General features: G+C 63.6%; 2 protein-coding genes across 2 annotated transcripts in view; one reads left to right on the forward strand and one right to left on the reverse strand.

Annotated features, from left to right (window-relative positions):
• Positions 1-110: 110 nt before the first annotated feature.
• BOP1 (BOP1 ribosomal biogenesis factor) overlaps positions 111-27,421 on the reverse strand; it is a 50,606-nt gene continuing 23,295 nt past the window's right edge. The window contains exons 4-16 of the mRNA XM_068161092.1: positions 9,258-9,412; positions 8,967-9,084; positions 8,312-8,413; positions 7,705-7,917; positions 6,685-6,846; positions 5,858-5,938; positions 5,043-5,112; positions 4,218-4,350; positions 3,571-3,751; positions 2,141-2,429; positions 1,703-1,787; positions 538-645; positions 111-386 (exon numbers count right to left, since the gene is read on the reverse strand). Coding sequence (XP_068017193.1) covers positions 233-386; positions 538-645; positions 1,703-1,787; positions 2,141-2,429; positions 3,571-3,751; positions 4,218-4,350; positions 5,043-5,112; positions 5,858-5,938; positions 6,685-6,846; positions 7,705-7,917; positions 8,312-8,413; positions 8,967-9,084; positions 9,258-9,412 — 1,851 coding nt within the window. The 3' untranslated portion in view covers positions 111-232. The remainder of the gene's footprint in view (positions 387-537; positions 646-1,702; positions 1,788-2,140; positions 2,430-3,570; positions 3,752-4,217; positions 4,351-5,042; positions 5,113-5,857; positions 5,939-6,684; positions 6,847-7,704; positions 7,918-8,311; positions 8,414-8,966; positions 9,085-9,257; positions 9,413-27,421) is intronic.
• Positions 16,890-24,864, forward strand: SCX (scleraxis bHLH transcription factor). The gene is made up of 2 exons (XM_068161095.1): positions 16,890-18,876; positions 24,437-24,864. Exons 1-2 carry the CDS (start codon positions 18,304-18,306, stop codon positions 24,473-24,475), a joined length of 612 nt encoding a protein of 203 aa, XP_068017196.1. The 5' UTR covers positions 16,890-18,303; the 3' UTR covers positions 24,476-24,864.

Here is a 27,421-nt window from a genome sequence, read left to right on the forward strand (position 1 = left end):
GGTGTGGAGGCTGGAGCCAAGGAGGTCCCAGGGAAGCCCCAGGGGGCTGCAGCCGTGCCAGGAGCTCCACCCATCCCAGCCAGTCCCGGGGGACACCAAGGAGCCAGGGCTGTACCCAAAGACATTTAATGAGCAAGGCCCCAAAGCCTGCTTGCAGGAGCAAAGTTCTCAGCAGGGTTTGGTGGCCTCTGGCCCGGGGGGGCTGGGGGGGGGGGGCTGGGCTGGCACCACACTATGTGTAGAGCCGGACAGTGCCGTCGGCACCAGAGGAGAAGACCCAGGGCTGGGTGGGGTGGAAGAGGACATCGAGGACGCCCAGGTCCATGGTGATGAGGTGGCCCTTCAGCACCTTGACAGGCACCAGCAGGGGGTTCTGCAGGAGGTCGCTGTGGAGGAGGAGAAAGGTCAGCGTGGGGCTCCCTCCCTCCCTCCCACGGGGCCACCCCACAGGAGCTGCGTCCCCAGCAGCGGCTCCAGGGCTCTGCAGCTTGAGCTGGAGCTGTGCCGCAGGCCCGGGCGGCTCCCGAGGACACCTACTTGTAGACCATGCCGTGGCAGACGATGACAGAGCCGTCGTCGGAGCCCGAGGCGAAGAGAGGATACCGGCGGTGGAAGGCGACGCTGCGCAGCGCCCTCTTGTGGTGCCTGCGGAGAGCGGGGGGGCGCGGGGTGGCTTGGGCTGGGAGCGAGCTTCATGAGCATCAACCCAACCAGGAGCCAGCCATGAGCCCACCCTGCTAAGGCTGCTGCTAAACCATGGCCCTCAGCACCACAGCTCCAGGGCTTGGAAACCCCCCCCAGGGATGGGGACTCAACACTGCCCTGGGCAGCCTGGGCCAGGCCTGCACAAGCCTCAAGGGGCAGAAATTCTTCCTCATGGCCAACCTCAACCTTCCCTGGGGCAACCTGAGGCTGCTTCCTCTTGGCCCAGCCCTTGGCACCAGAGCTCTCAGCCCCCCCTGGCTGCAGCCTCCTCTCAGGGGCTTGCAGAGAGCCACAAGGTCTCCCCTCAGCCTCCTTTGCTGCAGGCTCCACACCCCCAGCTCCCTCAGCTGCTTCTCACAAGTTCCCCAGACCCTTCCCCAGACCCTCCCCCAGTTCCATTGCCCTTCTCTGGACACCTCCAGTCCCTCAGGTCCTTCTTGGAGTCAGGGGCCCAAAGCAGAGCCCAGCACTCCAGGGGTGGCCTCCCCTGTGCCCCCAGCCCAGGGGCACCATCCCTGCCCTGCTCTTGCTGCCCACCCTGAAGCTGCTGAAGCTGGTCCAGGCCAGCTGCTGGTGGCCCTCTTGGCCAGCTGGGCACTCTGGCTCCTCTGCACAATGGACACCTGTTGGATGTTCTGTCCCTATCCCAACCCTTGGCTTGGGTCTGACCAAGACCCCAGTCTCCACTGTGACCCACCATGTCCTCTGTAACTGGGACATGCTGTGGGCAGCTCAAACCAGCCCAGCACCAACCACCACAGAGGCTTTGGCCCAGCTGAGCTCCAGGAGGTCACCACTGCCCACCCCACAAGTGGCAACCAGGAGACACCAATGCTCTGGGCAGAGTTGGCTGCTCTGGGGACGGTCCCACAAGGCTCCATCCCAGTTCCAGCTCCCAGGAGAGGGAACAGCCCTGGAAAGAGGCCCTGGGGGCCGTGGTGGGGCTGGAGAAGGTTCATGGAGCTCTTCAAAGGGCAGTCCCAGCCCCAGGCCTCACCGCAGCAGCTGGTAGGGTCTGGTGGAGAGGTCCAGGTCGAACCAGGCCAGCTTGCTGTCATAGCTGCCACAGATGATGTTGTCACCTGGGAGAAGGAACTGGGAGTTACTGGGATCACTGGAGGCAACAGAAGCCTGGCAAGGTGGGGGTTGGAAGGGACCTCTGGAGATCATCCAGTCCAGAGGGAGTGCTTGGGGGCCCATAAGCTCCCTTCATCCAGCTCATTGATGAAGATGTTGGCCATGACTGAGCCCAGGACTGACCCCTGAGCTCCAAGCCTCCAACTAGACCCTGCCCCACAGATCACAACCCTCTGAGCTCCATCCTTCGCCCACCTCGCCCTCCGCTCCTGCCCCTCCAGAGCCGCCCAGGGTGCTGCACCTCAGCTTAGGAAGACACCGAGGTTCTCCTTGAGGCTCCCACAAGCCCACCACTCACCTCCAGGGTGGATGGCCATGCTGGACACCCACTTGCAGTTGGTCATCAGCTTCTTGGTGAGCTCCTGCTTGAGGAGGTTGTAGACGCGGACGTAGCGCTGGGTGGCCACGAAGAAGTATGGCCTGGTGGGGTGGAAGAGCACGGCCTGCACCAGCCCCTTGCTCCTGCGGAAGGGGCTCTGGCTCCAGCGCTTGCTGCTCTGGTGGATCAGCACCTGCATGCTGCTGTTGTCCGACACCACGCTGGCCAGGTAGTCCCCCTTGCCGTGCCACGTCACCTGCTTCACCGCCTGCCGCCACCAGGGCACAGCCCAGGGTCACAGGCAGCGCCGCCACCGGCCCAGGGGGCAACCGCCACCCCACGGAGCCACTGCCACCCCATGGAGTCACTGCCAGCCCATGCAGCCCATCACCACCCCACGGAGTCACTGCCACCCCACGGAGTCACTGCCACCCCACGGAGCCACTGCCACCCCACGGAGTCACTGCCAGCCCATGCAGCCCATCACCACCCCACGGAGCCACTGCCACCCCACGGAGTCACTGCCAGCCCATGCAGCCCATCACCACCCCACGGAGTCACTGCCAGCCCATGCAGCCCATCACCACCCCACGGAGCCACTGCCACCCCATGCAGCCCATCACCACCCCACGGAGCCACTGCCACCCCATGCAGCCCATCACCACCCCATGCAGCCCATCACCACCCCACGGAGCCACTGCCACCCCATGCAGCCCATCACCACCCCATGCAGCCCATCACCACCCCACGGAGTCACTGCCACCCCCACGGATTCACTGCCAGCCCATGCAGCCCATCACCACCCCACGGAGTCACTGCCACCCCATGGAGTCACTACCACCCCATGCAGCCCATCACCACCCCACGGAGCCACTGCCACCCCATGCAGCCCATCACCACCCCATGCAGCCCAGCACCACCCCACGGAGTCACTGCCACCCCATGGAGTCACTGCCAGCCCATGCAGCCCATCACCACCCCACGGAGTCACTGCCACCCCATGGAGTCACTGCCAGCCCATGCAGCCCATCACCACCCCACGGAGCCACTGCCACCCCATGCAGCCCATCACCACCCCACGGAGCCACTGCCACCTCATGCAGCCCATCACCACCCCACGGAGCCACTGCCACCCCATGCAGCCCATCACCACCCCACGGAGTCACTGCCACCCCATGCAGCCCATCACCACCCCATGGAGTCACTGCCACCCCACGGAGCCACTGCCACCCCATGGAGTCAACCACCAGCCCATGCAGCCCATCACCACCCCCACAGAGTCACTGCCACCCCACAGAGTCACTGCCACCCCATGCAGCCCATCACCACCCCACGGAGTCAACCCCCACCTGAAGGGGTCAGCCATCCCCCCCAGCAGCCAAGCGCCCCCAGGCACACTGCACACACACCTTGCTGTGCTGGATGACCAGGCGGATCCCTCTGCCGTGCTCCTCGGCGCTGGCTGGCACCCACCGCACCGGCTGGACGCGCTCCTCCTCCGGCGCCACGTAGGACTCCAGCAGCTGGTCGGTGGCTCCATAGAGCAGCTTGTCCCCCAGGCAGGGGTTCACCAGCAGCACCGACTGCTCCCTGCACCCAGAGGAGGGGAAGGCTCAGGGCCACCAGCCGGCAGGAGAAGCCCCATGGGATGGCCCCAGCACAGGGCCGGGGCTGTGGGGAGAGCCGTGGGGGATGCTGTGAGGGACACCAGGAGGAGAGTGAGAGCCACCATGGGAATGAAGGACGTCACAAGAATGAGGACCAACATGACAAGAGTGAGGGCCAGCATATGAGAAAAGAGCACCAGCATGAGAAGAATGAGGGCCAGCATGAGAAGAGGGAGAGCCACCATGCTGTCACAAGAAGAGTGAGTGCCAGCACAGGAAGGAGGAGGCTGGGTGATGGCAGCAGAGGTGGCTTTGCACTGTGGTCACCCTCACTGCTGAGGTGCCCACAAGCTTAGGTGCTGCTTGTAGCCTGGAGAGGCTCTGGGAGAGGAGCTCCAGCAGCTGCTGCAGCTGAAGGAGGCAGGAGAAGGTGGCAGTGGGACACTCACACGCCGATGGCCACCAGGCAGACGGTGGGGTTGGGGTTCCAGGCGACGCTCTTCACCACGCCCCCCACGGGCAGGGTCTTCATGCAGCGAGCTGTGCACACCTCCCAGAACCTCACCGTGCCATCATCGGAGCCTGTGGGACAGCCTGGGGTGGGACAGGCCCAGGGACAGCCCCTGCCAGGGGACACTGCCCCGGGGATGGCATGGCCCAGCCCTGCTTCTCAGGGGATGAGGAGGGCTGGAAGAGGCCTCTGAGCTCAGGGAGTCCAACCATCAGCCCAAGGCGCCACCAAACCATGGCCCTCAGCACCACATCTCCACAGCCTGGAAACCCCTCCAGGGATGGACTGGGCTGTGCTGGGCTGGGCTGAGCTGAGCTGGACTGGGCTACACTGGGCTGTGCTAGAGCTGGGCCAGGGGCAGCAGGTAGCTGTGAGTGGGGCCCCGGGGTGCTGTTTTCCTCCCCCCTCCCCTCCCCCCTTCCTTTTCCCAGTCTGTTATTTTTAGGCCCTGAGCTCAGCCACGTTCCCAGCCTGCAGCCAGGAATTCCAGCAGCCAGGAATTCCACAGTCAAGCAAGCTGGGAGCTGGCAGCTGGGAAGGACTAAAAAAAGCAACTCTGCATCCCTGGAATTCCCAGATGCTCCTGAGAGCCAGGCTCTGCCCAGCCTCTGGCAGATCCCTGGATCCTAACAGATCCCCGATCCCAGCAGTTCCCTGGATTCCAGGAATTCCCAACCCCCAGCAGCCCCCCAATCCCAGCAGCTCCCAGTGCGCCCCCTGGGCTGTCCCAGCCTGGGAAGGGCCCTGGGCACTGGCTCCTCACCTGACACCAGCCACTGGCCACTGGGAGAGACGCTGAGGCACCGCACCAGGCTGGTGTGGCCTCGGTAGATCTGGGGAGGGGGACAAAAGGTGGGTGAGGCCACCAGGAAGCCCAGAAAATCCTTCTTGAGGACCTCCCTGAGCCACCAGGCTGGGCAAGGAGAGAGAGGAGACCTGGGGTCATTGGGTGGAGGAATGGAGAGACTTGAGTGCCACCAGCTCCTGTGTGGAGTCATGGATGGGCTGGGCCAGGCGAGACCTCTGAGCTCCTGGAGTCCACCCAGTGACCCAGCACTGCCCCCAACCCATGGCCCTCAGCACCACAGCTCCAGGGCCTGGAAACCCCTCCAGGCATTGGGACTCCAGGCATGGGCAGCCTGGGCCAGGCCTGCACAAGCCTCAAGGGGCAGAAATTCTTTCTCATGGCCAACCTCAACCTTCCCTGGGGCAACCTGAGGCTGCTTCCTCTTGGCACAAGAGCTCTCAGCCCCAGCTGGCTGCAGCCTCCTCTCAGGGTCTTGCAGAGAGCCACAAGGTCTCCCCTCAGCCTCCTTTGCTCCACACCCCCAGCTCTCTCAGCTGCTCCTCACAAGTTCTCCAGACCCTTCCCCAGCTCCCTTGCCCTCCTCTGGACGTCTCCAGCCCTTCAGGGTCCTTCTTGGAGTCTCTCTGCAGCAGCGTGCCCAGACCTGCAGGCCCTCCAGGGCAGATCTTCTCCAAGCAGGCCCAGAGATGGTCTCACCTGGAGGATCTTGGACACATCCCAGTGCCACCAACATGCCCACCAGCCCCACCATCTCCACACACTCCACTCACCAGTGCCTGGGTGGTGGGGAATGGCTGGAGGTCTCGTGGCTTTGGCAGCTTGGGGATCAGGTCTTCAGGGTCCACATTGACCTGTGAGAAGGAGGTGTTGAGGCCTCATCCGAGCTCAGAAGCCCTGCAGCAAACTGGGCTTGAGGTCCATGTTGACTTTCAAGAAGGAGGTGTTGAGATACAACCAGATTCCACCACCCTGGCACCAGTATCCCACAGCCCCAAGTCAGAATGTGACCAACATGTCCAGGCTTGGAGCTCCAAGCTGGGGCACACCCGCAGGGCAGAGCTCCTGGAAGGAGCCAACATGTCCAGGCTTGGAGCTCCAAGCAGGGGCAGACCCACAGGGCAGAGCCCCTGGAAGGAGCCAACATGTCCAGGCTTGGAGCTCCAAGCAGGGGCAGACCCACAGGGCAGAGCTCCTGGAAGGAGCCAACATGTCCAGGCTTGGAGCTCCAAGCAGGGGCAGACCCACAGGGCAGAGCTCCTGGAAGGAGCCAACATGTCCAGGCTTGGAGCTCCAAGCTGGGGCAGGCCCACAGGGCAGAGCTCCTGGAAGGAGCCAACATGTCCAGGCTTGGAGCTCCAAGCTGGGGCACACCCGCAGGGCAGAGCTCCTGGAAGGAGCCAACATGTCCAGGCTTGGAGCTCCAAGCTGGGGCACACCCGCAGGGCAGAGCTCCTGGAAGCTGTGGTGACCTCGTGCAAGCTCAGAAGCTGTGCAGGAGCTGGGGCCGGCGGGGCAGGTTGATGAGGAGCAAGAGGAAGGGGTCCCAGAGGTGCCCATGCCAGCTGTGGGGGTGGGTGGTGGGAGGGGTCTGGCTCACCCGCATCTTCCTCTGCCGGGGGCAGAGGTAGAGGTCGAGGCAGCGCTCGAAGCGCTCGTGGATGAAGCGAGGGTAGGCCGGCACCTGCCGCAGGCTCCCGAAGCGCTGTGGCAGGAAGTTCAGCTTCCGCTCCGCCGCCTCCTGCTGCTCCCAGGCCAGCTTCTGCGGGGGGCACACCACACCAAGGGGTCACCAGGGCTGCTGGGGCCTCCAGCACCTGCTGGGGCAGCCCAGCCACAACCAGTCTGCAGTGGTTGATGACAGTGAGATACCAAACATCACCCCAGCACTTGAGGGCCTGGAGCAGCTTTAACTTCATCTTCACTGGAGCCATGGGATGGGGTGGGAGAGGTCTCCTGGAGTCCAACCACTGACCCAGCACTGCCAGGGCACCACCACACCATGGCCCTCAGCACCACAGCTCCAGGGCCTGGAAACCTCTCCAGCCTGGGCTAGGCCTGCTCAAGTCTCAAGGGGCAGAAATTCTTTCTCATGGCCAACCTTAACCTCCCCTGAGACAACCTGAGGCTGCTTCCTCTTGGCCCAATGCTTGGCACAAGAGCTCTCAGCCCCAGCTGGCTGCAGCCTCCTCTCAGGGGCTTGCAGAGAGCCACAAGGTCTCCCCTTAGCCTCCTTTGCTGCAGGCTCCACACCCCCAGCTCCCTCAGCTGCTCCTCACAAGTTCCCCAGACCCTCCCCCAGCTCCATTGCCCTTCTCTGGACACCTCCAGCCCCTCAAGGTCCTCTGGGAGTTGGGCCCAAAGCTGAGCCCAGCACTCCAGGGATGGCCTCCCCAGTGTCCCCAGTCCATGGGGACCATGCCTGCCCTGCTCCTGCTGCCCAGCCTGGGGCTGCTCCAGGCCAGCTGCTGGTGGCCTTCTTGGCCAGCTGGGCACGCTGCAAGGTGCCATCTCATCTCAACGTGGTTCCTAGAGTTCCCTCCCCCAGCTGAGCAGAGTTCCCCATGGAGCCAGCACCACCAAGCTGCCTGTGTTGGCAGAGGTGTCCTCTGCAGGTCACCTCCTCCTCGCTGAGCAGGTACTCTGGGGGGGGGTTGTAGGACTCCTCATGGCCTGGCAGCTTCATCTTGGGTGCTGGGACATGCATCTTGTGGCGGCCCAGGATGGAGTTGGGATCCTCATGGGCCCACAGGTCATAGTAGGTTGGTGAATCATCCTTGGGCTTGCGGGGCTTGATCCAGCCCATCTTGATGGCATGGACCAGCTTGGAGACCTGTGGGGCAAGGAGAGCTCAACCCCCAGAGGCACAGGAGGCTTGGAGAGGAGATGTGGGAGTGAGGATGCACATGCACGCTGCTGAGCACAGCTCTGCTGCCTTGGGGTCTGCTGGGGCTGCACTGGGGAACCTGGCACAGGCCTGCACGTGGCCAGGAGCTGCCGCAGCAGGACAGAGCCTGGCACAGGCCTGCACGTGGCCAGGAGCTGCCGCAGCAGGACAGAGCCTGGCACAGGCCTGCACGTGGCCAGGAGCTGCTGCAGCAGGACAGAGCCTGGCACAGGCCTGCACGTGGCCAGGAGCTGCCGCAGCAGGACAGAGCCTGGCACAGGCCTGCACGTGGCCAGGAGGTGCTGCCAGCCCCTGCCAGGTGCCCGCAGGCCTCTCTCACCTTCTCCTTCTCGACGAGGGAGGGGATGAAGCTCCTCTTGTCGGCGGGGCGGTTGGTCACCGGGTGGATCATCACCTCGTGGCTGAAGAAGTCCACAGCAGGCTGGGGAGACACCAAGGCTCTGCTGTGGCACCCACAGCGCCCGCGCCTGCCCCACGGCACCCCTGCAGCCCTGCCCCACGGCACCCCCGCAGCCCTGCCCCACGGCACCCCTGCAGCCCTGCCCCACGGCACCCCCGCAGCCCTGCCCCACAGCACCCCCGCAGCCCTGCCCCATGGCACCCACGCAGCCCTGCCCCACGGCACCCCCGCAGCCCTGCCCCGTGGCACCTGCACAGCCCTGCCCCACGGCACCCCCGCAGCCCTGCCCCACAGCACCCCCGCAGCCCTGCCCCACGGCACCCCCGCAGCCCTGCCCCACGGCACCCCCGCAGCCCTGCCCCACAGCACCCCCGCAGCCCTGCCCCACGGCACCCCCGCAGCCCTGCCCCACGGCACCCGCACAGCCCTGCCCCACAGCACCCACGCAGCCCTGCCCCACGGCACCCCCGCAGCCCTGCCCCACGGCACCCGCACAGCCCTGCCCCACGGCACCCCCACGGCACCGCCGCAGCCCTGCCCCGCGGTGCCCCCGCAGCCCTGCCCCAGCCCCCACCTCGTAGGGGTCGAAGTGGAGGTCTCCGAAGTGCCCCCTCTGGAGGCGATGGACCAGCTCCACCTGCTCGTCCGTCAGCCTGATGTCGGCGCCGGTCATCTTGTCCTGCACCGTTCTCCTGCGGGGAGCCCGGCCCGAGGCCGCCCTCACTCCGCAGCCCGAGGGCCACGCCTTGAGCTCTGCAACCTCTCTGCAGGCCCCGGGCTGGGGAGATCCAAGCCCTGGACACGCTCCCCGCAGCCCCCTTCACATCCCCCCACGCCCCGCGGCGGTCTTCCCCCAGGTGCTCACCAGTAGTCTGGGTTCTCCATCTTCTCCAGGAACATGTCCAGCTCGTCCTTGCTCCGGATGGGTTTGTAGATCTTCTTCCCATCCAGGTCGTAGCCGATGTGAGGGAAGTCCTGGTACCACTCCATGGGGATGTTCCCCACCGTGTTGCGGATGTCCTGCAGGGGACGCCAGAGGAGACAGGAGAGGGGTGGGTTGGACCAGGCTATGGCCAAGAAAGGTTGGACCAGATGATCCTTGAGGTCCCTTCCAAGCTGGGATTCTGGCATTCCATGACCTCAGGCAGATATAGGATGTCCACCCCCTGACCAGCTACAGGTTGGACCCTGCTGCTTCCATCCACCTTGTCCATCTACAGGCATGAAGAGCTCATGGTACAGCTTGGAGTGAGGCTCAGGGGCAGCTTGAAGGTTGAAAGGACCTTCAAAGGGCACCAAGTCCAACCCCCTGCAGCCATCAGGAGCATCTCCAGCCACAGCAGGTTGCTCACAGCCCCAACCAAACTGACCTGGGATGGTTCCAGGGCTGGGCCATCTCCCACCTCTCTGGGCAGCCTGGGCCAGGCTCTCCACACCCTCCCAGGGCAGGATTTCTGCCTCAGCTCCAGGCTCCATCTCCCTCTTCCAGTTCAAACCCAGCACCCCTGGAACCACCACAACACCTCCTGATGAAGGTCCCTCCCCAGCTCTCCTGGAGCCCCCTTGAAGTCCTGCAAGACCACCAGAAGATCTGGAGCCTTCTCTTCTCCAGATAGAACAACCCCAACAACTCCCAGCTTGGCCTCACAGCAGAGGGCTTCCAGCCCTTGGATGATCTTTGTGCCTCCTCTGGCCCCACACCACCAGGTCCATGTCCCTCCTGTGCTGAGGACTCCAGAGCTAACCCCAGCACTGCAGGTGGGGTCTCCCTGGAGCACAGCAGAAGGGCAGACCCTCAACTTTCTGGCCACCAAACTACCCCAACCCCTCCAAGCAGGAGCTCACCACCCCCCATCTGCGGGCTGCTGACACCCCCTGCCCTGCCGCGCCGCCAGCGCGGGGCTGGAGAGGACTTCACCAGGACGGGGGAGAGCCGGAGGTCAAGGGCCGAGCCCCAAAGCTGCAAGGGGGTGAGGAGGTCAGCAGCACAACCTCCCGTGGTGGGCATGCAGCCCCCTCTCCCCACGCTCAGGTCACGGCAGGTGGCACCCGCTGGGCTCCTGGGCTCGCCAGCCCTGCCCCAGGGCGCTGTGGAGCGGGCAGGCCGGAGGCTGCGGGCGCCGCCGAGCTGCGTGGCCAGGCCCAGCCCAGCCTGCGGCCAGCAGACAGGAACCTGCCTCACATTTTCCAGCCAGCGGCTGCCAGGGCCCTCCCCACCCCCAGGCACCAGCACCCCGCCAGCCCTGGCTGCCTGGGCCAGCAGAAGGCAACACGACCATGGCTCCTCCTGCTCCCTGGCTTCCTCCTGCTCCCCGGCTTCCTCCTGCTCCCTGGCTTCCTCCTGCTCCTTGGCTTCCTCCTGCTCCTTAGCTTCCTCCTGCTCCTTAGCTTCCTCCTGCTCCTTGGCTTCCTCCTGCTCCTTAGCTTCCTCCTGCTCCCTGGCTTCCTCCTGCTCCTTAGCTTCCTCCTGCTCCCTGGCTTCCTCCTGCTCCTTAGCTTCCTCCTGCTCCTTGGCTTCCTCCTGCTCCTTAGCTTCCTCCTGCTCCTTGGCTTCCTCCTGCTCCTTAGCTTCCTCCTGCTCCCTGGCTTCCTCCTGCTCCTTAGCTTCCTCCTGCTCCCTGGCTTCCTCCTGCTCCTTAGCTTCCTCCTGCTCCTTAGCTTCCTCCTGCTCCTTGGCTTCCTCCTGCTCCTTAGCTTCCTCCTGCTCCTTGGCTTCCTCCTGCTCCTTAGCTTCCTCCTGCTCCTTAGCTTCCTCCTGCTCCCCGGCTTCCTCCTGCTCCTTAGCTTCCTCCTGCTCCTTGGCTTCCTCCTGCTCCTTAGCTTCCTCCTGCTCCTTAGCTTCCTCCTGCTCCTTGGCTTCCTCCTGCTCCTTAGCTTCCTCCTGCTCCCTGGCTTCCTCCTGCTCCTTAGCTTCCTCCTGCTCCCTGGCTTCCTCCTGCTCCTTAGCTTCCTCCTGCTCCTTGGCTTCCTCCTGCTCCTTAGCTTCCTCCTGCTCCTTGGCTTCCTCCTGCTCCTTAGCTTCCTCCTGCTCCCTGGCTTCCTCCTGCTCCTTAGCTTCCTCCTGCTCCCTGGCTTCCTCCTGCTCCTTAGCTTCCTCCTGCTCCTTGGCTTCCTCCTGCTCCTTGGCTTCCTCCTGCTCCCTGGCTTCCTCCTGCTCCTTAGCTTCCTCCTGCTCCTTGGCTTCCTCCTGCTCCTTGGCTTCCTCCTGCTCCCTGGCTTCCTCCTGCTCCTTAGCTTCCTCCTGCTCCCTGGCTTCCTCCTGCTCCTTGGCTTCCTCCTGCTCCTTGGCTTCCTACTGCTCCCTGGCTTCCTCCTGCTCCCTGGCTTCCTCCTGCTCCTTAGCTTCCTCCTGCTCCCTGGCTTCCTCCTGCTCTTTAGCTTCCTCCTGCTCCTTAGCTTCCTCCTGCTCCTTGGCTTCCTCCTGCTCCTTAGCTTCCTCCTGCTCCCTGGCTTCCTCCTGCTCCTTGGCTTCCTCCTGCTCCTTGGCTTCCTCCTGCTCCCTGGCTTCCTCCTGCTCCCTGGCTTCCTCCTGCTCCTTAGCTTCCTCCTGCTCCTTGGCTTCCTCCTGCTCCTTGGCTTCCTCCTGCTCCTTGGCTTCCTCCTGCTCCCTGGCTTCCTCCTGCTCCTTAGCTTCCTCCTGCTCCCTGGCTTCCTCCTGCTCCTTGGCTTCCTCCTGCTCCCTGGCTTCCTCCTGCTCCCTGGCTTCCTCCTGCTCCTTAGCTTCCTCCTGCTCCTTAGCTTCCTCCTGCTCCCTGGCTTCCTCCTGCTCCTTAGCTTCCTCCTGCTCCTTGGCTTCCTCCTGCTCCTTAGCTTCCTCCTGCTCTTTGGCTCCAAGGCCAATGGGGTCTGCACATGGCCACGAGTCAGAGAATCATCTACCAGGTTGGGTTGGAGGGACCTGCAAAGCTCCTCCAGTCCAACCCCTGCACCCAGCAGGGGCATCTCCAGCCACAGCAGGTTGCTCACAGCCCCAGCCAAGCTGACCTGGGATGGTTCCAGGGCTGGGCCATCTCCCACCTCTCTGGGCAGCCTGGGCCAGGCTCTCCACACCCTCCCAGGGCAGGATTTCTGCCTCAGCTCCAGGCTCCATCTCCCTCTCCCAGTTCAAACCCAGCACCCCTGGAACCACCACAACACCTCCTGATGAAGATCCCTCCCCAGCTCTCCTGGAGCCTCCTTGTGGTCCTGGAGGGCCACCAAAAGGTCTCCTGGAGCCTCCTCTTCTTCAGGCTGAACAACCCCAGCTCTCCCAGCCTGGCCTGAGAGAGGAGCTTCTCCAAGCCCTTGTCCCTGCCACCAGAGCACTGCTGGGGGTGGGGTGGCCAACTTGGCACCATGGACACATTTTGGAGATGCCACTGCACTCTTTGTCCTCTGTCCCTGATGCTGGCCACAAGCCAGGCTGCTGGTGGCCTTGGCCAGCTGGGCACTCTCTGGCTCCTCTCCAGCTGCTGTCACCAACCCCCCATGGCCTTTCCCACTGGGCCCTTTCCAGCCCCTCTGCCCCCAGCCTGGAGCTTTCATGAGGTTGGCCAGGAGCAAGGCTCCTCCAGGCTCTCCTGGCTGCCACCACATTGCAGACCTCAGTGACCTCATCCCCACTCGCAGCCCCCATGAGCTGGAGGTGTGAGGGTGACCTGTGCCCCCACACCCTGCAGTCAGGGATCACCTTGTCCCCTGGCACCATCTGGTCTCCATAAACACTTGTGAAGGACACAAAGGTCCCTGGAGCTCAGAGGCTCCAGACCAAGAGCTCAGGGGCTCCTAGGACCTTCTGGGAGAGCCTTCCTGCAGCTGCCCAGCTGAGGGTCATGCAGACAGACAGATGGCCATGGGGATGTCAGCTCTGGAAGCCTCATCCTGTGGCTGGTAGCAGGAGAGACCTTGGCCAAGAGGTCTCCTGGAGCCCTGCAGCTTCCTGCCCCTGGGATGTCCCAGCATGGCCCAGGGAGATGCTGGGGAGATGCCCAGCAGCAGTGGTGACACCTGAGTGGTGGTGGCCAGGCAGGAGCTGCTGCCCTGCCTGGGAAGGAGACATCTGCAAGGAAGCATGGAAGGGTTGGACTGGAAGAGTCCTGTTCCCAGCACTGGGATCCTTGAGCCCTCCCAGCCCAGTTCCCAGCACTGAGATCCTTGGCCCCTCCCAGCCCAAACTACGACACCTTCCCAGCACTGGGGTCCAGTTCCTTTCCCAGGCCAGTTCCCAGCACTGGGATCCAGGTCCTTGCCCTCACTGGGATCCAGTTCCTTTCCCAGTCCAGTTCCCAGCACTGGGATCCACTTCCTTGCCCAGCACTGGGATCCACCTCTCCATCCCTGCCCCCAGAGCAGGGAGCAGATCCCTGCCGGCTGGATCCCGTGCAGGCTGCAGCAGCAGCAGCAGCAGCAGCAGCAGCAGCAGCAGCAGCAGCAGCCCAGCAGGGCCCCATCCCACTCTCCCCAGTTGCCCCCGGGGCTGTTAAGAGCTCTCCTGAGCTGCGAGTGGGGCCGGGGGGGGGCGGGGGGCCCGGAGCGGAGCCGGGAGCTGCCGTCATGGCTGGAAGTTGTTGTTGGATGGAGCTGGACATTCCTGGCCACACATTCCTGGCAGCTGGAGAAGCTGGAGGAAGGAGCCTTCTCCTGAAAATATCCGCTCCACGTGGAGGACAAAGTGGGGCAGGGCCAGGCCCCCCCCGGCCCAGACCGCCCCCCCCGGCCCAGACCGCCCCCCGGCCGGGCTGGCAGCGGGCAGGGGCCGGGGAGGCGCCGCAGGGACCCCTCCTGAGTGTGTCCCCAGCGGCAGCTGAGCACAGCCCAGACTCCAGCGGGGCAGGGCTCAGCACACCCAGCAAGCCCGGTTACACTGGGAGCCAGGCAGTGGGCTGGGGAGGCAGAGAGCTCCAAGCTCCTGGAGCCCAACCACTGACCCAGCACTGCCAGGGCAGCACCACTCCATGGCCCTCAGCACCACAGCTTGGAAACCCCTGCAGGGATGGGGACTCCAGCACTGCCCTGGGCAGCCTGGGCCAGGCCTGCACAAGCCTCAAGGGGCAGAAATTCTTCCTCATGATCAACCTCAACCTCCCCTGGGGCAACCTGAGGCTGCTTCCTCTTGGCCCAATGCTTGGCACAAGAGCTCTCAGTCCCAGCTGGCTGCAGCCTCCTCTCAGGGGCTTGCAGAGAGCCACAAGGTCTCCCCTCAGCCTCCTTTGCTGCAGGCTCCACACCCCCAGCTCCCTCAGCTGCTCCTCACAAGTTCCCCAGACCCTTCCCCTTCTTCAGCACTTGGCCTTGGTGAGCCTTGTCCCATTGGTCCAGCCAGATTCCTCTGGAGAACCTCAAACCTTCTGGAGAACCTTCTGGAGAGCCTTCAAATCCTCCAGCAGGAACTCCAAGCCCTCCAGCAGCTCAACACTTCCTCCAACTTGGTGCCACCTCCAAGCCACCCAGGGGTGCCTCAATCTGCCCAGCCAGATGATGAATCATGACATTAAGGAGCGCTGGCCCCAAGGGGTCTGACACGAGTCCCCTCCCTGGACTGGGAGGTGTTTGAGCCTCAGGATCTGCATCCAAGACCAACACCTTCAAGATAAGATCTTGGATCCACCCTGGGTGCAAGGTCCCAGCCCCACGCCTTTGGGATGGGATCCTGGAGCCCCCCCAGCTGCAGCATCCCAGCCCCACACCTTTGGGATGGGATCCTGGAGCCCCCCCAGCTGCAGCATCCCAGCCCCACACCTTTGGGATGGGATCCTGGCTGCTCCTGGCCTGCAGGCCAGGGACGTGCTCCTCACCAGGAAGGCAGGAGCCCAGGGCCTGCCTCTGGAGAAGGTCCTGGAGAGAAGCTGAGGACAGCTCCTTAGTCCAGGAGCTAACCAAAAGCAGCTGCCTGCAGGAGCTGGGGCTTCCAGAGCACACCCACAGCGAGGAGCCGACAGTGCCTTGGCCAGCAGAAGCTGCTGCTGAGCTGTGGGAGCACCACACCGACCCCAGGTGACAATCCCGTGCTGGAGGGGACACAGACCCCACTGGAGCTGAGAGGACACCTGGGACTTCACCTCCAGTGGAGGTCAACCGCTGCCTCTCAGTGCCCTAGCAAGAGCAGGTGGTCTGCAAGGCCATGATGGGGGTGTGCTGGGGGAGCAGGGGGGCCTCAGCAGCTGTCCCCAGGGCTGGAGCTGCTGCTGGGGGGGAGCTGTCCCCCAGAACAGTGGGACAGGAGGAGGTGGGCAGGAGCTGAGAGGTCCATGGGTTCCCTGCAGCTATCCTAAATATGGGGTCCAAGCCCCAGACCTTTGGGCTGGTATCTGGAGGCTGGGTGCAGGGTCCCAGCCCCACACCTTAGGGAACAGGTGACTGGGGCCAGTTAGGGGACTGGTTATAGGGGCAGGTCACTGGGACCAGTTAGGGGACTGGTTATAGGGGCAGGTCACTGGGACCAGTTAGGGGACTGGTTATAGGGACAGGTGACTGGGGCCAGTTAGGGGACTGGTTATAGGGGCAGGTCACTGGGACCAGTTAGGGGACTGGTTATAGGGACAGGTCACTGGGACCAGTTACAGGGACAGGCTCTGGGGCCAGGAGCATCTCCCACATGTGTGGGACGGGAAACCAAAGCCAGCCAAAGCCAATTAAAGCCAACCAAAGCCAACTAATTAAGGCAGATAAGAGCAGCAGGAGTGCAGCACACAGAAGTGTACCGGTGGGCAGTTCCTGAAGGGTTAATTCCTTCTTCTCTGCCCCATTAGCAGCAGCAGAAGGGACTGAGAAGGGGGGGAGGGGGTCTGGAAGGTTTCAAGGAGGTCTCAGGGGGCCTCAGAGGGCCTGGGGGGTCTCAGAAAGTCGGGGGGGGGGGGTGTCCCACCTCTCTATGCCCACTGGGATTGGACCCACCACAGCCTCTGCCACCCTACCCCAGGATGCCACCCGGACCCCCCAGCCTGGGCAGACTCTGAAGGGTTAACTGGGGGGGAAGCTCAGGTGGGCAGAGCCTGAGGAGCAGGAGCTGGAGGAGGAGCTGGAGCTGGTTACTGGGACCAGTCATGGGAACAGGTTACTGGGACCAGTTAGAGGGCCCAGTGATGGGGCCCAGGGACAGGGACAGGTTATAGAGAACAGTTCCTGGGACAGGTTATTGGTTACGGGGAGCAGAAGCTCCCCCCAGGAGCCCCCAGTCTGGGCAGACCCTGAAGGGTTAACTGGGGGGGAAGCTCAGGTGGGCAGAGCCTGAGGAGCAGCAGCTGGAGGAGGAGCTGGAGCCGGTTATGGGGACCGGTTATGGGGACCGGGAGCCCCCCAGGACCCCCCAGTCCGGGCAGAGCCCTGAAGGGTTAACCGGGGGGGAGCTCAGGTGGGCAGAGCCTGAGGAGCAGGAGCTGGAGGAGGAGCTGGAGCTGCTGCTGCTCCTCAGCCCCGAGCCTGCTCCTATAAAAATTCCCGCTGGCTCCTGCCCGGCTCCTTCCCAGCCTTGGGATGTGGGGGGAGAGGAACCCACCAGCCCTGCCCACCACCACCGGCACCCCCTGAGCCTGCGGCCCCGGCAGCCAGCGCCGCAGCACCTCCCCGCTGGGGCTGCCCGGACCACAGGGGATCCAAACTCCAGCTCCTCCCCGCTGGAGCCGGAGGTGAGCTGGGGCTGCCCGGACCACAGGGGATCCAAACTCCAGCTCCTCCCCGCTGGAGCCGGAGGTGAGCTGGGGCTGCCCGGATCACAGAGAACCCAAACTCCAGCTCCTCCCCGCTGGAGCCGGAGGTGAGCTGGGGCTGCCCGGATCACAGGCACCCACCCTGGGACATCTCCCAGTTGGAGCTCAACACCAGCAGGGACCGCAGGGAGCCACCACTGCAACACCCCCCAGCTGCAGCTCAGCACCAGCTGGGGCTTTCTGGACCACAGGGAGCCACCACTGCAACACCTCCCAGCTGCAGCTCCCCAAGCCACAGGGATCCAGCAGTGGGACATCTCCCAGTCAGACCTCAGTGCTAGCTGGCACTCTCCAGACCACAAGGACCCGCTGCTGCAACACCTCCCAGCTGGAGCTCAACGCCGGCACCACAGGGACCCACCACTGGGACACCTCTCAGTTGGAGCCTGAGGTGAGACAGGGGAGCCCCAGACCACAGGGATCCATCACCACAAAACTCCCAGTCAGGGCTTCCTGGATCCCAACTGGGGAAGCAGCATGAGCACCTGGAGCTGAGGAGGAGGTCAGCAGAGGAAGAGGAGGTCAGCAGCAGCAGGTGGAGGTCAGCAGAGGAAGAGGAGGTCAGCAAGAGCAAAGGAGGTTGGTAGAAAAGGAGGAGGAGGAGAAGGAGGAGGAGGTTGGCAAGAGTGAGAAGGTTGGTAGGAGAGGAGAAGGAGGAGGAAGAGGAGGTTGGCAAGAGCAAGGAGGAGGTCGGCAGAGCAGGAGAAGGTCGGCAAGAGCAAGGAAGTCAGCAGAGGAGATCGGCAAGAGCAAGGTTGGAAGAGGAGGAGGGGGTCAGCAAGGGCAAGAAGGTCGGCAGAGGAGGAAGTGGTTGGCAGAGGAGGTCAGAAGGAGCAAGGAGAAGGTCAGCAGGAGCAAGAGCTCGGCAGACAACACCAGCGAGAGCCGGAGGAAGTCAGCCAGAGCGAGGGGGGCAGCGCAGGAGCTCGGCAGGGCAGCAGGAGCTCGGCAGAGCCGGGAGGTCGGCAGGGTAGCAGCAGCTCGGCACAGCCAGGAGGTTGGCAGGCAGCAGCAGCTCGGCACAGCTGGGAGGTCGGCAGGCAGCAGCGGCTCAGGCAGGGCAGCAGCGGCTCAGCAGAGCCGGGAGGTCGGCAGGCAGCAGCGGCTCAGGCAGGGCAGCAGCGGCTCAGGCAGGGCAGCAGCGGCTCAGGCAGGGCAGCTGCGGCTCAGCAGAGCCGGGAGGTCGGCAGGCAGCAGGCCGTCGGCAGGGCCCCCCGGGGGGCCGGCATGTCCTTCACCATGCTGCGCTCGGCGCCCAGCCGCTACCTGTACCCCGAGATCAGCATGCTGTCGGAGGACGAGGAGAACGGCAGCGAGAGCTCGGGCTCGGAGGAGAAGCCCTACCGCCACCACCGCCACCACCACCACCACCACCACCACCACCGCCTGGAGAGCGAAGGCTACGGCGAGGAGCTGAAGGGCGGGAAGCGCGGGGGCGCCAAGAAGGGGGGCAGCAGGCTGGGCAGGGAGCCCCGGCAGCGGCACACGGCCAACGCGCGGGAGCGCGACCGCACCAACAGCGTCAACACCGCCTTCACCGCCCTGCGCACCCTCATCCCCACCGAGCCCGCCGACAGGAAGCTCTCCAAGATAGAGACCTTGAGGCTGGCCTCCAGCTACATCTCCCACCTGGGCAACGTGCTGCTGGTGGGGGAAGCCTGCGGGGACGGGCAGCCCTGCCACACCACCCCCACCTTCTACCACCACGGCGGCGCCGGCGGCAGCCCCGCCGGGCGCGACGCCGAGAACGCCCAACCCAAACAGATCTGCACCTTCTGCCTCAGCAACCAGAGGAAGCTGGTGAGTGGGTGCTGGGGAGGGGGTCTTGGGGGAGGGGGGTGTCTCCAGGTGTTCCAAGCTATGGCTGTGTAAGGACAGAGAGTGGACGGTGGTGGTGGTGGTGGTGGTGGTGGGAGCTCCAGGTGTTCCAAGCCATGGAGACATAGGGATGGGGAATGGATTTTGGTGGTGGGATCTCCAGGTGTTCCAAGCTATGGAGACATAGGGATGAGGAATGGATTTTGGTGGTGGTGGGATCCCCAGGTGTTCCAAACCATGGAGGCACAGGGATGAGGAATGGATTTTGGTGGTGGGATCTCCAGGTGTTCCAAGCCATGGATGTGTAGGGATGAGCAATGGATTTTGGTAGTGGGATCTCCAGGTGTTCCAAGCCATGGAGACATAGGGATGAGGAATGGATTTTGGTGGTGGTGGGACCCCCAGGTGTTCCAAGCCATGGATGTGTAGGGATGAGCAATGGATTTTGGTGGTGTTCCAAACCATGGAGATCTAGGGATGAGGTTAAGGAGTTGCCAAGGGGATGGTGTGAGCTGAGATGGTCGGGAAAGTAGAAGCAGCCTGGGTGGGATAGGATCTAGAGAACCTGAAAACCAGCAAGGAGAATATGGTGCTTCAATTCAGCAGGTCCAAATCTGCTGCCCAAAGACCCTAGGAGCTTGGGGTGGATTTTGGGTGGTGGGATCTCCAGGTGTTTCAAGCCATGGAGATGTAGGGATGAGGTCAGGGAGCTGGCAGGGGGACGGTGTGAGTTGGGCTGGTTGGGAGAGAAGCAGCAGCTCGGGTGGGACAGGAGCTGGAGAACCTGAGAGCCAGCATGGCAAACATGGTGCTTCCCTTTAGCAGGTCCAAATCTGTGGCCCAAAGCCCCCAGGAGCCAACTGGAAATGTGGCAGGAAGGAGCTGGTGGAAAGGAGAAGGGTTGGGAGAAAGGGAAAAGCCTCCTGGGGTGAGGACCTCAGGAGCTGGAAAAGCACCAGGAAGAGAAAAGTCTGGGAAGAGGCCACGTCTGCCCCAGGGACAGAGGGACTGGGCAGCAGGGATGGCTGCAGAGGGGGCTCCTGCTTCCACCATGCTGCCAACTGGGATGGCTCCCAGGCTGCTCCACCTGCTTGGGTGAGGACCATGAACCTAGCATCCCAGGACAGGGGTGGGGGAAACTGAGGCCACCACCACCTAGGTACTCCTTGAGCATCAGGGACCAGCAGCTCTGTCCCACGAGTGCCAGGGAACCAGGAGGGTTGACTTGGTTTCCCAGTCTGCCCCAACTCCTGGCTCTCAACTCCAAGTTTTTGGGGCAGCCTTTTCCTCCCAGCATCCTCAGGCTGTCTCCATGCCCACCTGGCACTGCCCAACACCTTCCATGGACTGCTGGGGCGGGCAGGTGGAGCAGGACACGAGCCCAGCTCAGCAGCGGCTTTGGGAAGCTCCAGGGACCAGTGCCACCAGCTGTGTGGCATGGGTCCCCAGTATGGTCCTGCTTGCCCCAGCAGATCTTCCCTGGAGGTGCTGGGAAAGAGGACTTGGGGTGTTTGGGGCCTGCAGCTCTTCCCAGGGTTCTCCTGAGAGGTGGATGGGGCAGAAGTTGGCAGGGATGGGCAGCCACGGTGGGGAGCGCCGGGAGAAGGTGGCTGTGAGAAGCACCAAGCCCTACTTGAGATGGTTGTGCCTCCAAGGGTAGTTGGTCTTTCAAAGCTGTTTCATGGGGAAGGTCTCAGAGGTGAAGGAGAGGTTGAGGGTGAGGCAGAGGTGTAGAGGTGGCAGCTGAAGACACCTTTGGACCAAATGAACCCCACTGAGGAACCCGAGGGAGGAGAAGGTAGCATCATGACACATGAGGTGGGCCCAGCCATGAGCAAACTCTTGAGAGCTTGAGCACTGTCGAGCAGAAAGCTCCTAAACCTTCCTCATCCACCTCACCATGTCCTGTGCCAAGCTCGAGAGACCACCAGGATTCTTGGCATCTGCTGCTGAGCTCTGAGCTGCTAAACCTTGGGGTCAGTGGGAGGAGACTCAGCCTGGGGCTGGTTCTGCCTGAGCATGGAGATCAAAGGTGTCCCCAGGCCCTTCCCCATGGGTGAGGGACACCAACCATGGCTTCCAGCAAGCTGGTCCAGCTGGTAGCATGCCAATTCAAACCCAGAAGCTGCAGGTGGGGAAGGTCCTATGGAGCTGGACTGGGAAATTCCCCTGGTTCCAGTTCCCAGCCTGTTGGGAATCCCCATCCATTCCCATCAATCCCAGTCCATTCCCATCACCACACTCCCATCAATCCCAGTCCATTCCCATAGCTACTTCAGCATCAACTCCAGCCACCATATTCCAATCAATTCCCACTGCTGCTCTTCCATTATTTCTGACCAATTCCCATCAGCACTTTCCCATCAATTCTGATCAATTCCCACTGCCACCTTTCCCTCAGTCCCTATACCCTCTCAACAGCACTTTGGCAGTGATTCCTATGGATTCCCATTCCCCCTTTTCCATCAGTCCTGATTCCCTCCGTTTCCAGCAGCCCCCCCGTACCACAAATGGGATCCAACCCTGGGATGGTCCCCTCCGTGGAAGGGCCAACCAGGGAGCTCCCCTGGGGGAACCCCACTGAGGTCTGACCCTCAGCAGCTGGCCAAAGGCTGGGAGCTGCCTGCTGGGAAAGGCCACTGGGGCTGGGAGCAGCCTCAGGCTGGGCAGCAGGAGCAGGGCAGGGATGGTGCCCATGGACTGGGGGCACAGAGGAGGCCACCCCTGGAGTGCTGGGCTCAGCTTTGGGCCCCTGACACCAAGAAGGACCTTGAGGGGCTGGAGGTGTCCAGAGAAGGGCAAGGGAGCTGGGGAAGGGTCTGGAGAAGAAGGAGAGCCCAGACCAGAGTAATCCTGCAGGATTATGATGCCACCCAGCCCATGGGACAACCCAGAGGAGGGTCACCATGACCTGAAGCTGGGTCACCATGCCACCAAGCCCACAGAGAGGACCCAAAGCAGGCTCACCACAACTTGGGGTCTCCATGAGAGACCTTGGGGGGGCTCTGTGGGAGTTTCCATGAGGGACTCAGTGAGGGCTTTGTGGGGACTCCATGATGGCTCTGTGGAGTTTTCATGGGGACTCTGGGGGGGTCTCCATGGGGACTCTGGGGGATGTCCATGAAAGACTTTGTGGGGGACTCTATGGAAGTCTCTGTGGAAGTCTCCACAAGATCTCCATGAGGGTTCTGTGGGATCTCCCTCTCTGGGGGACTCTGTTGGGTCTCCATGGGAAGCTCCACACCCACCCCCCATATTCTTTCCCCCTATGGAGCCAGGAGCAGGTGAGGAGCTGCCAGGGTGGGGAGTCAGGAGCAGAGCCCAGGAGCTCAGCAACTTCATCTCCCCCCTCCCCAGTTTCCACCACCACTCCCCCTCCTCCCCCCCAGATTCCCCCAGCACTAGCACTGCCCCTCCTCCCCCAGTATCTCCCAGAGCCTCCCAGTTAATTTACAGCGGAAGGGAAGGTGAGAGGGGGGAAAATCTGCGGCGGGATTTTCCCAATCCCCATTTCCTCTCCAGACGGCACCGGGGGCTCCTGGGGCCCCAACATCTGGGAAACTTAATGTGACCAGTTTGGAGCTCAACAGCTCCCAGTCCTCCCCATCCCCCCCCTCCCCCCCACCCCCCCAGTTTAGAGCTCAACAGCTCCCAGTCCTCCCCATCCCCCCCCCAGAACAAAGCAGGGGCTTGCACGTGTGGCTGGGGGAAGGGTCCCAGCACCACGGCTGGACCTGAGCACCAGTCTGGGACACTGGGAGGTAACCGGTGGAAAGGCCAGGTGCTGGTGGGGGCAACTGGCACTGAGGAGAAGAGGCTCTAATGGGGGCAACTGGGAAGGAGAAGTGCCTTTGGTGGGGGAAAGATGGGAGGGAGATGAGGCAGGGGGGGCGTGGGGGTGACAGCAGTGGTGCTGGAGGTGCTGGTAGTAATGGTGGTGCTGGGGATGGTGGAGGTGGTGTGGTGGTGCTGGTGCTAGCATCAGTGCTGCTGGTGATGGTGGTGTTACTGGTGGTGGTGGCAGTGACAGTGCAGGGGAGTGATGGTGGTGTTACTGATGGCAGTGCCGGTGGCAGCTGGGGCAGTGCTGGTGGCAGCTGGGGCAGTGCCGGTGGCAGCTGGGGCAGTGCTGGTGGCAGCTGGGGCGGTGCCGGTGGTAGTGGTGGCAGCTGGGGCAGTGCCGGTGGCAGCTGGGGCGGTGCCGGTGGCAGCTGGGGCAGTGCCAGCGGTAGTGGTGGCAGCTGGGGCAGTGCTGTGGCAGCTGGGGCGGTGCCGGTGGCAGCTGGGGCGGTGCCGGTGGTAGTGGTGGCAGCTGGGGCAGTGCCGGTGGCAGCTGGGGTGGTGCCGGTGGCAGCTGGGGCAGTGCCGGTGGCAGCTGGGGCGGTGCCGGTGGTAGTGGTGGCAGCTGGGGCAGTGCCGGTGGCAGCTGGGGCGGTGCCGGTGGCAGCTGGGGCGGTGCCGGTGGTAGATGGGGCAGTGCCAGCGGTAGTGGTGGCAGCTGGGGTGGCACCGGTGGCAGTTGGGAAGGTGCCGGTGGTAGTGGTGGCAGCTGGGGCAGTGCCAGTAGTAGCTGGGGCAGTGCCGGTGGTAGTGGTGGCAGCTGGGGCAGTGCCAGTAGTAGCTGGGGCAGCGCCGGTGGCAGCTGGGGCAGTGCCAGTAGTAGCTGGGGCGGCGCCGGTGGCAGCTGGGGCAGTGCCAGTAGTAGCTGGGGCAGCGCCGGTGGCAGCTGGGGCAGTGCCAGTAGTAGCTGGGGCGGCGCCAGTGGCAGCTGGGGCGGTGCCGGTGGTAGTGGTGGCAGCTGGGGCAGTGCCGGTGGCAGCTGGGGCAGCGCCGGTGGCAGCTGGGGCAGTGCTGGTGATAGTGGTGGCAGCTGGGGCGGCGCCGGTGGCAGCTGGGGCAGTGCTGGTGGCAGCTGGGGCGGCACCGGTGGCAGCTGGGGCAGTGCCAGTAGTAGCTGGGGCAGCGCCGGTGGCAGCTGGGGCGGCGCCGGTAGCGCTGGTGGACTTGTGCAGCTGTGTCAGTTGGGCAGTGGCAGTGCTGGGGCTGGGACCTCTCTGGCCCTGGTGGCACAGGAAGGTCTCCTGCACGCCACGGACGGTGACCGGACAGGGACAGCTTAGTGTCTGCAGGGCCTCAGCTGAGCACAGCAAGGTGCTGAGCACAGGGCAGGGATGCGGAGCCCCAGACCGTAGCTGGAAGGTCCCTGTCCTACCTGAGCTACCTCTGAGCAAGCAGAGGGCTCAGGAGGCTGGTGGCTGGACAAGTGACCGTGGTGGGGACATGGCATGGTGTCATGGCCATGGGATGGTGTCACGGCACAGTGTGGTGGAAGTTCTGGGTGTCTGGCAGGAGGGAGGCCCAGGGCAGAAGGCACCTGCAGGAGCAGGGCTGTGGGGCAGAGCCAGCCCCTGGCTCCTGCTGAGCCCTGGGGACATGCCGTGGGGGGCTGGTGGTGGCACCTGTGAGGATGGGTGTCCTGGCAAAGCTCCTGTCTCCAGGATGGGTTTGAACTTGACCTTCACCTCCCCCTTCTTCTCCACAGAGTAAAGACCGGGACAGGAAGACAGCAATCCGGAGCTAGAGCAGGATCCCTCGGGAAGGAGGAGGAGGAGGAACGGGAGGAAGAAGGATGGGAAAAGCCACACAGCCCAGGGACACTCCTGCCCTCACCCCGGCTCCTAGGGGCAGCTCACGGACCCTGGAGGGACTCTGGGGGGACAGTGACGCGGAAGGACACTGCTGGAAGGGGAAGGACCTTCCTGGGGGGCTCTGTGGAAAGGGGAGAGCTGGCACTTGGACCTGCCCCCTCCCAGGCTGGCTCCAGCAGCCCTGGGCAAACCACTACCGGGCAAGAGCTGGCTCTCCCAGGGCCCTGCCCCTTCGGAACTGGCGGCCCTGGGGGGCACTGGCGGGGACCTGCCTCCGGCCAAGGCAACAGCAAAGCCTGAGAGATCCTGACATTAAAGGAGAGATGGCTCTGAGCACCGCCCCGTCCGGCTGGCCAGGGAGCGACCCGGCGGGGGCCGGGGGGGACCGGGCCTGGGCGAGGGGGGGACCGAGCAGGGGCCGGGGGGGACTGGGCCGGGGCCAGGGGGGGACCGAGCGGGGGGCAGGGAGGGTCCGAACGGGTCCCAGAATGATCAAGGGGATCAGAGAGGGATCAAGCCAGCGGCAGGTGATCAAGCCAGTCAGGGTCATCAGTGAGAGACTGAGTTGGTCAGCAAGTGATCGAGCAGGCCAGAACGTGATCGAGTGGGTCTGCGAGAGATCAAGCGGCTCAGTGAGCAGGTGATCTGCTCAACAAGTGATCGAGTGGGTCAGTGAGGGACCAGGCAGGTCAGAAGTGCTTAAGTGGATCCGTGAGCCCCTGGTGGCTCTGACCCGCGAGCACTGCCCCCCATGTGCTGGGTTCTGCCCAGCCCTGCCCTGCTGGCCACACTGGGGCTGATCCGGACCAGGCTGCCGCTGGGACCTTCTTGGTCATCTTCACACCAAGAGCAGGAGCTGGCAGCCCCCAGGAGCAGCAGAGTCCCAGCTCTGGAGACCACTTCTGCTCCGTGGGGCTCAGCAGCCAGAGTGGTGCTGGGCTGGTGGGGCTCAGCAGCCAGAACAGAGTGGTGCCGGGCTGGTGGGGCTCAGTAGCCAGAACAGAGTGGTGCCGGGCTGGTGGGGCTCAGCAGCCACAGAGTGGTGCTGGGCTGGTGGATGGAGCCTGGCCAGGAGCAGATTTTCCAGCACATATTTGCTGGCTGAGGTCAGAGGTAGCTCCAGGATCTGCACGTCTGGCCACAGCCAGGATGTGCTGCTGGATGAGGCCACGGAGCTGCAAGTCTTGGTCAGGCTCCCACCAGCCTGATGCTGCCAGCTCCAGGCACTGCTCTCCTGATTCCAGCTCCATCCCAGCTCCTGCCTTCAGCGTCTGGGATGTCTCCTGGAGCTGGGCCAGGAGCTCCAGGAGTGAGGTCCAGCTGCTGCTGGAGGTGGAGGAAAAAGAAAGGGACTTGGGGAGCTGACAGCCAGCCCCTGCCACGCTCCACACCTTCTGTCACCTGAGATAAAGCTCCCCTGGGGGGGGCCAGGGAGCTCTGGAGCTCATCCAGTGCCTCACCCTGCCCCAGCAGGGTCACCCACAGCAGGTGCCCATGGGGACAATGTCCAGGTAGCTTTGGAAGCTCTCTGGAGCTCTCTGGGCAGCCTGCTCCAGGGCTCAGAACCCTCCAAGCCAAGAGGCTTCTCTTCATCTTTAGATGGAACATCACTATGTCCAGCCCAGCTTTCCATCATCTCCCCCCAGCCCCAGCCAAATGCTGCTGGTCCCCATGGACCATGTGGCAGACACCAAGACCTCCAGGCTCATGAGGCCAACCAGTGACCCAGCACTGCCAGGGCACCACCATGGCCCTCAGCACCACAGCTCCACAATTTGGTAACCCCTGCAGGGATGGGGACTCCACCACTGCCCTGGGCAGCCTGGGCCAGGCCTGCTCAAGCCTCAAGGGGCAGAAATTGTTCCTCATAGCCAACCCCTGCACTCAGCAGGGACATCTCCAACCACAGCAGGCTGCTCACAGCCCCAACCAAGCTGACCTGGGATGGTTCCAGGGCTGGGCCATCTCCCACCTCTCTGGGCAGCCTGGGCCAGGCTCTCCACACCCTCCCAGGGCAGGATTTCTCTCTCAGCTCCAGGCTCCATCTCCCTCTTCCCTGGTCTGACATCTCTTGATGAAGGTCCCTCCACAGCTCTCCTAGAGCCCCTTAAAAGTCCTGGAAGGCCACCAGGTCTCACTGGAGCCTTCTCTTCTCCAGGATGAACAAACTCCAACTCTCTCAGCCTGGTCTCACAGCAGAGAGGTTGCAGCCCATGGATCACTGTTGTCCTCTCCAACAGGTCCACGTCTCCTGCTGACAGAGGCTGGGGGGGGGACTCAGAGAACCTCAGAGCTGAGCTTTGATGGCTGAGGGACCTCCAGCCCCTGCAGCAGGCCTCTCCTTGTCCCCCACTGCCACTGCTCCTGATCACTTCCAGACACATTCCAGGCCCCTCTGGCAGCACCTGCAGCTGGTGGAGCCCCTCAGATCCTGCAGGTGCCAATGCTGGGGGTGGCCATAAAGCCTCTAAGCTCTTGGAGAAGAAAGGAAAAGCCTCTTTGAAGGCACCTTTGAGGGGGCTGCAAAAACAGAGGTGCCCTGGGCCAGCTGCCAGGCTGGGCAGCTGTGGGGCAGGAGATCCTGGGCACCTCCTCCCCATCCCTGCTCCCACAGCAGTGCTGGGAACTAGGAGCAGGGGTGGGAGAGCTGGGAGAGGCAAAGAGACAAACGCACCATCAGCCAGCAAGGTGGCCAAGGCCAAGGCTCCCCTGGGGACATGCAGCAGAGTGTGGCCAGCAGGACAAGGGAGGTTCTCCTGCCCCTCTGCTCTGCCCTGCTCAGGACACAGCTGCACAACTGGGGCCAGGGCTGGGCTCCCCAGCTCACAGCCTGGCAACTGCTGCACAGAGGCCACTGCAGGCTGGGAAGCTGCTGAGAA

This window comes from Melanerpes formicivorus, unplaced genomic scaffold, assembly GCF_026170545.1.
Source record: "Melanerpes formicivorus ecotype bairdi unplaced genomic scaffold, bMelFor1.0.p_v2 SCAF_56, whole genome shotgun sequence".
Taxonomy (NCBI): Eukaryota; Metazoa; Chordata; class Aves; order Piciformes; family Picidae; genus Melanerpes; species Melanerpes formicivorus.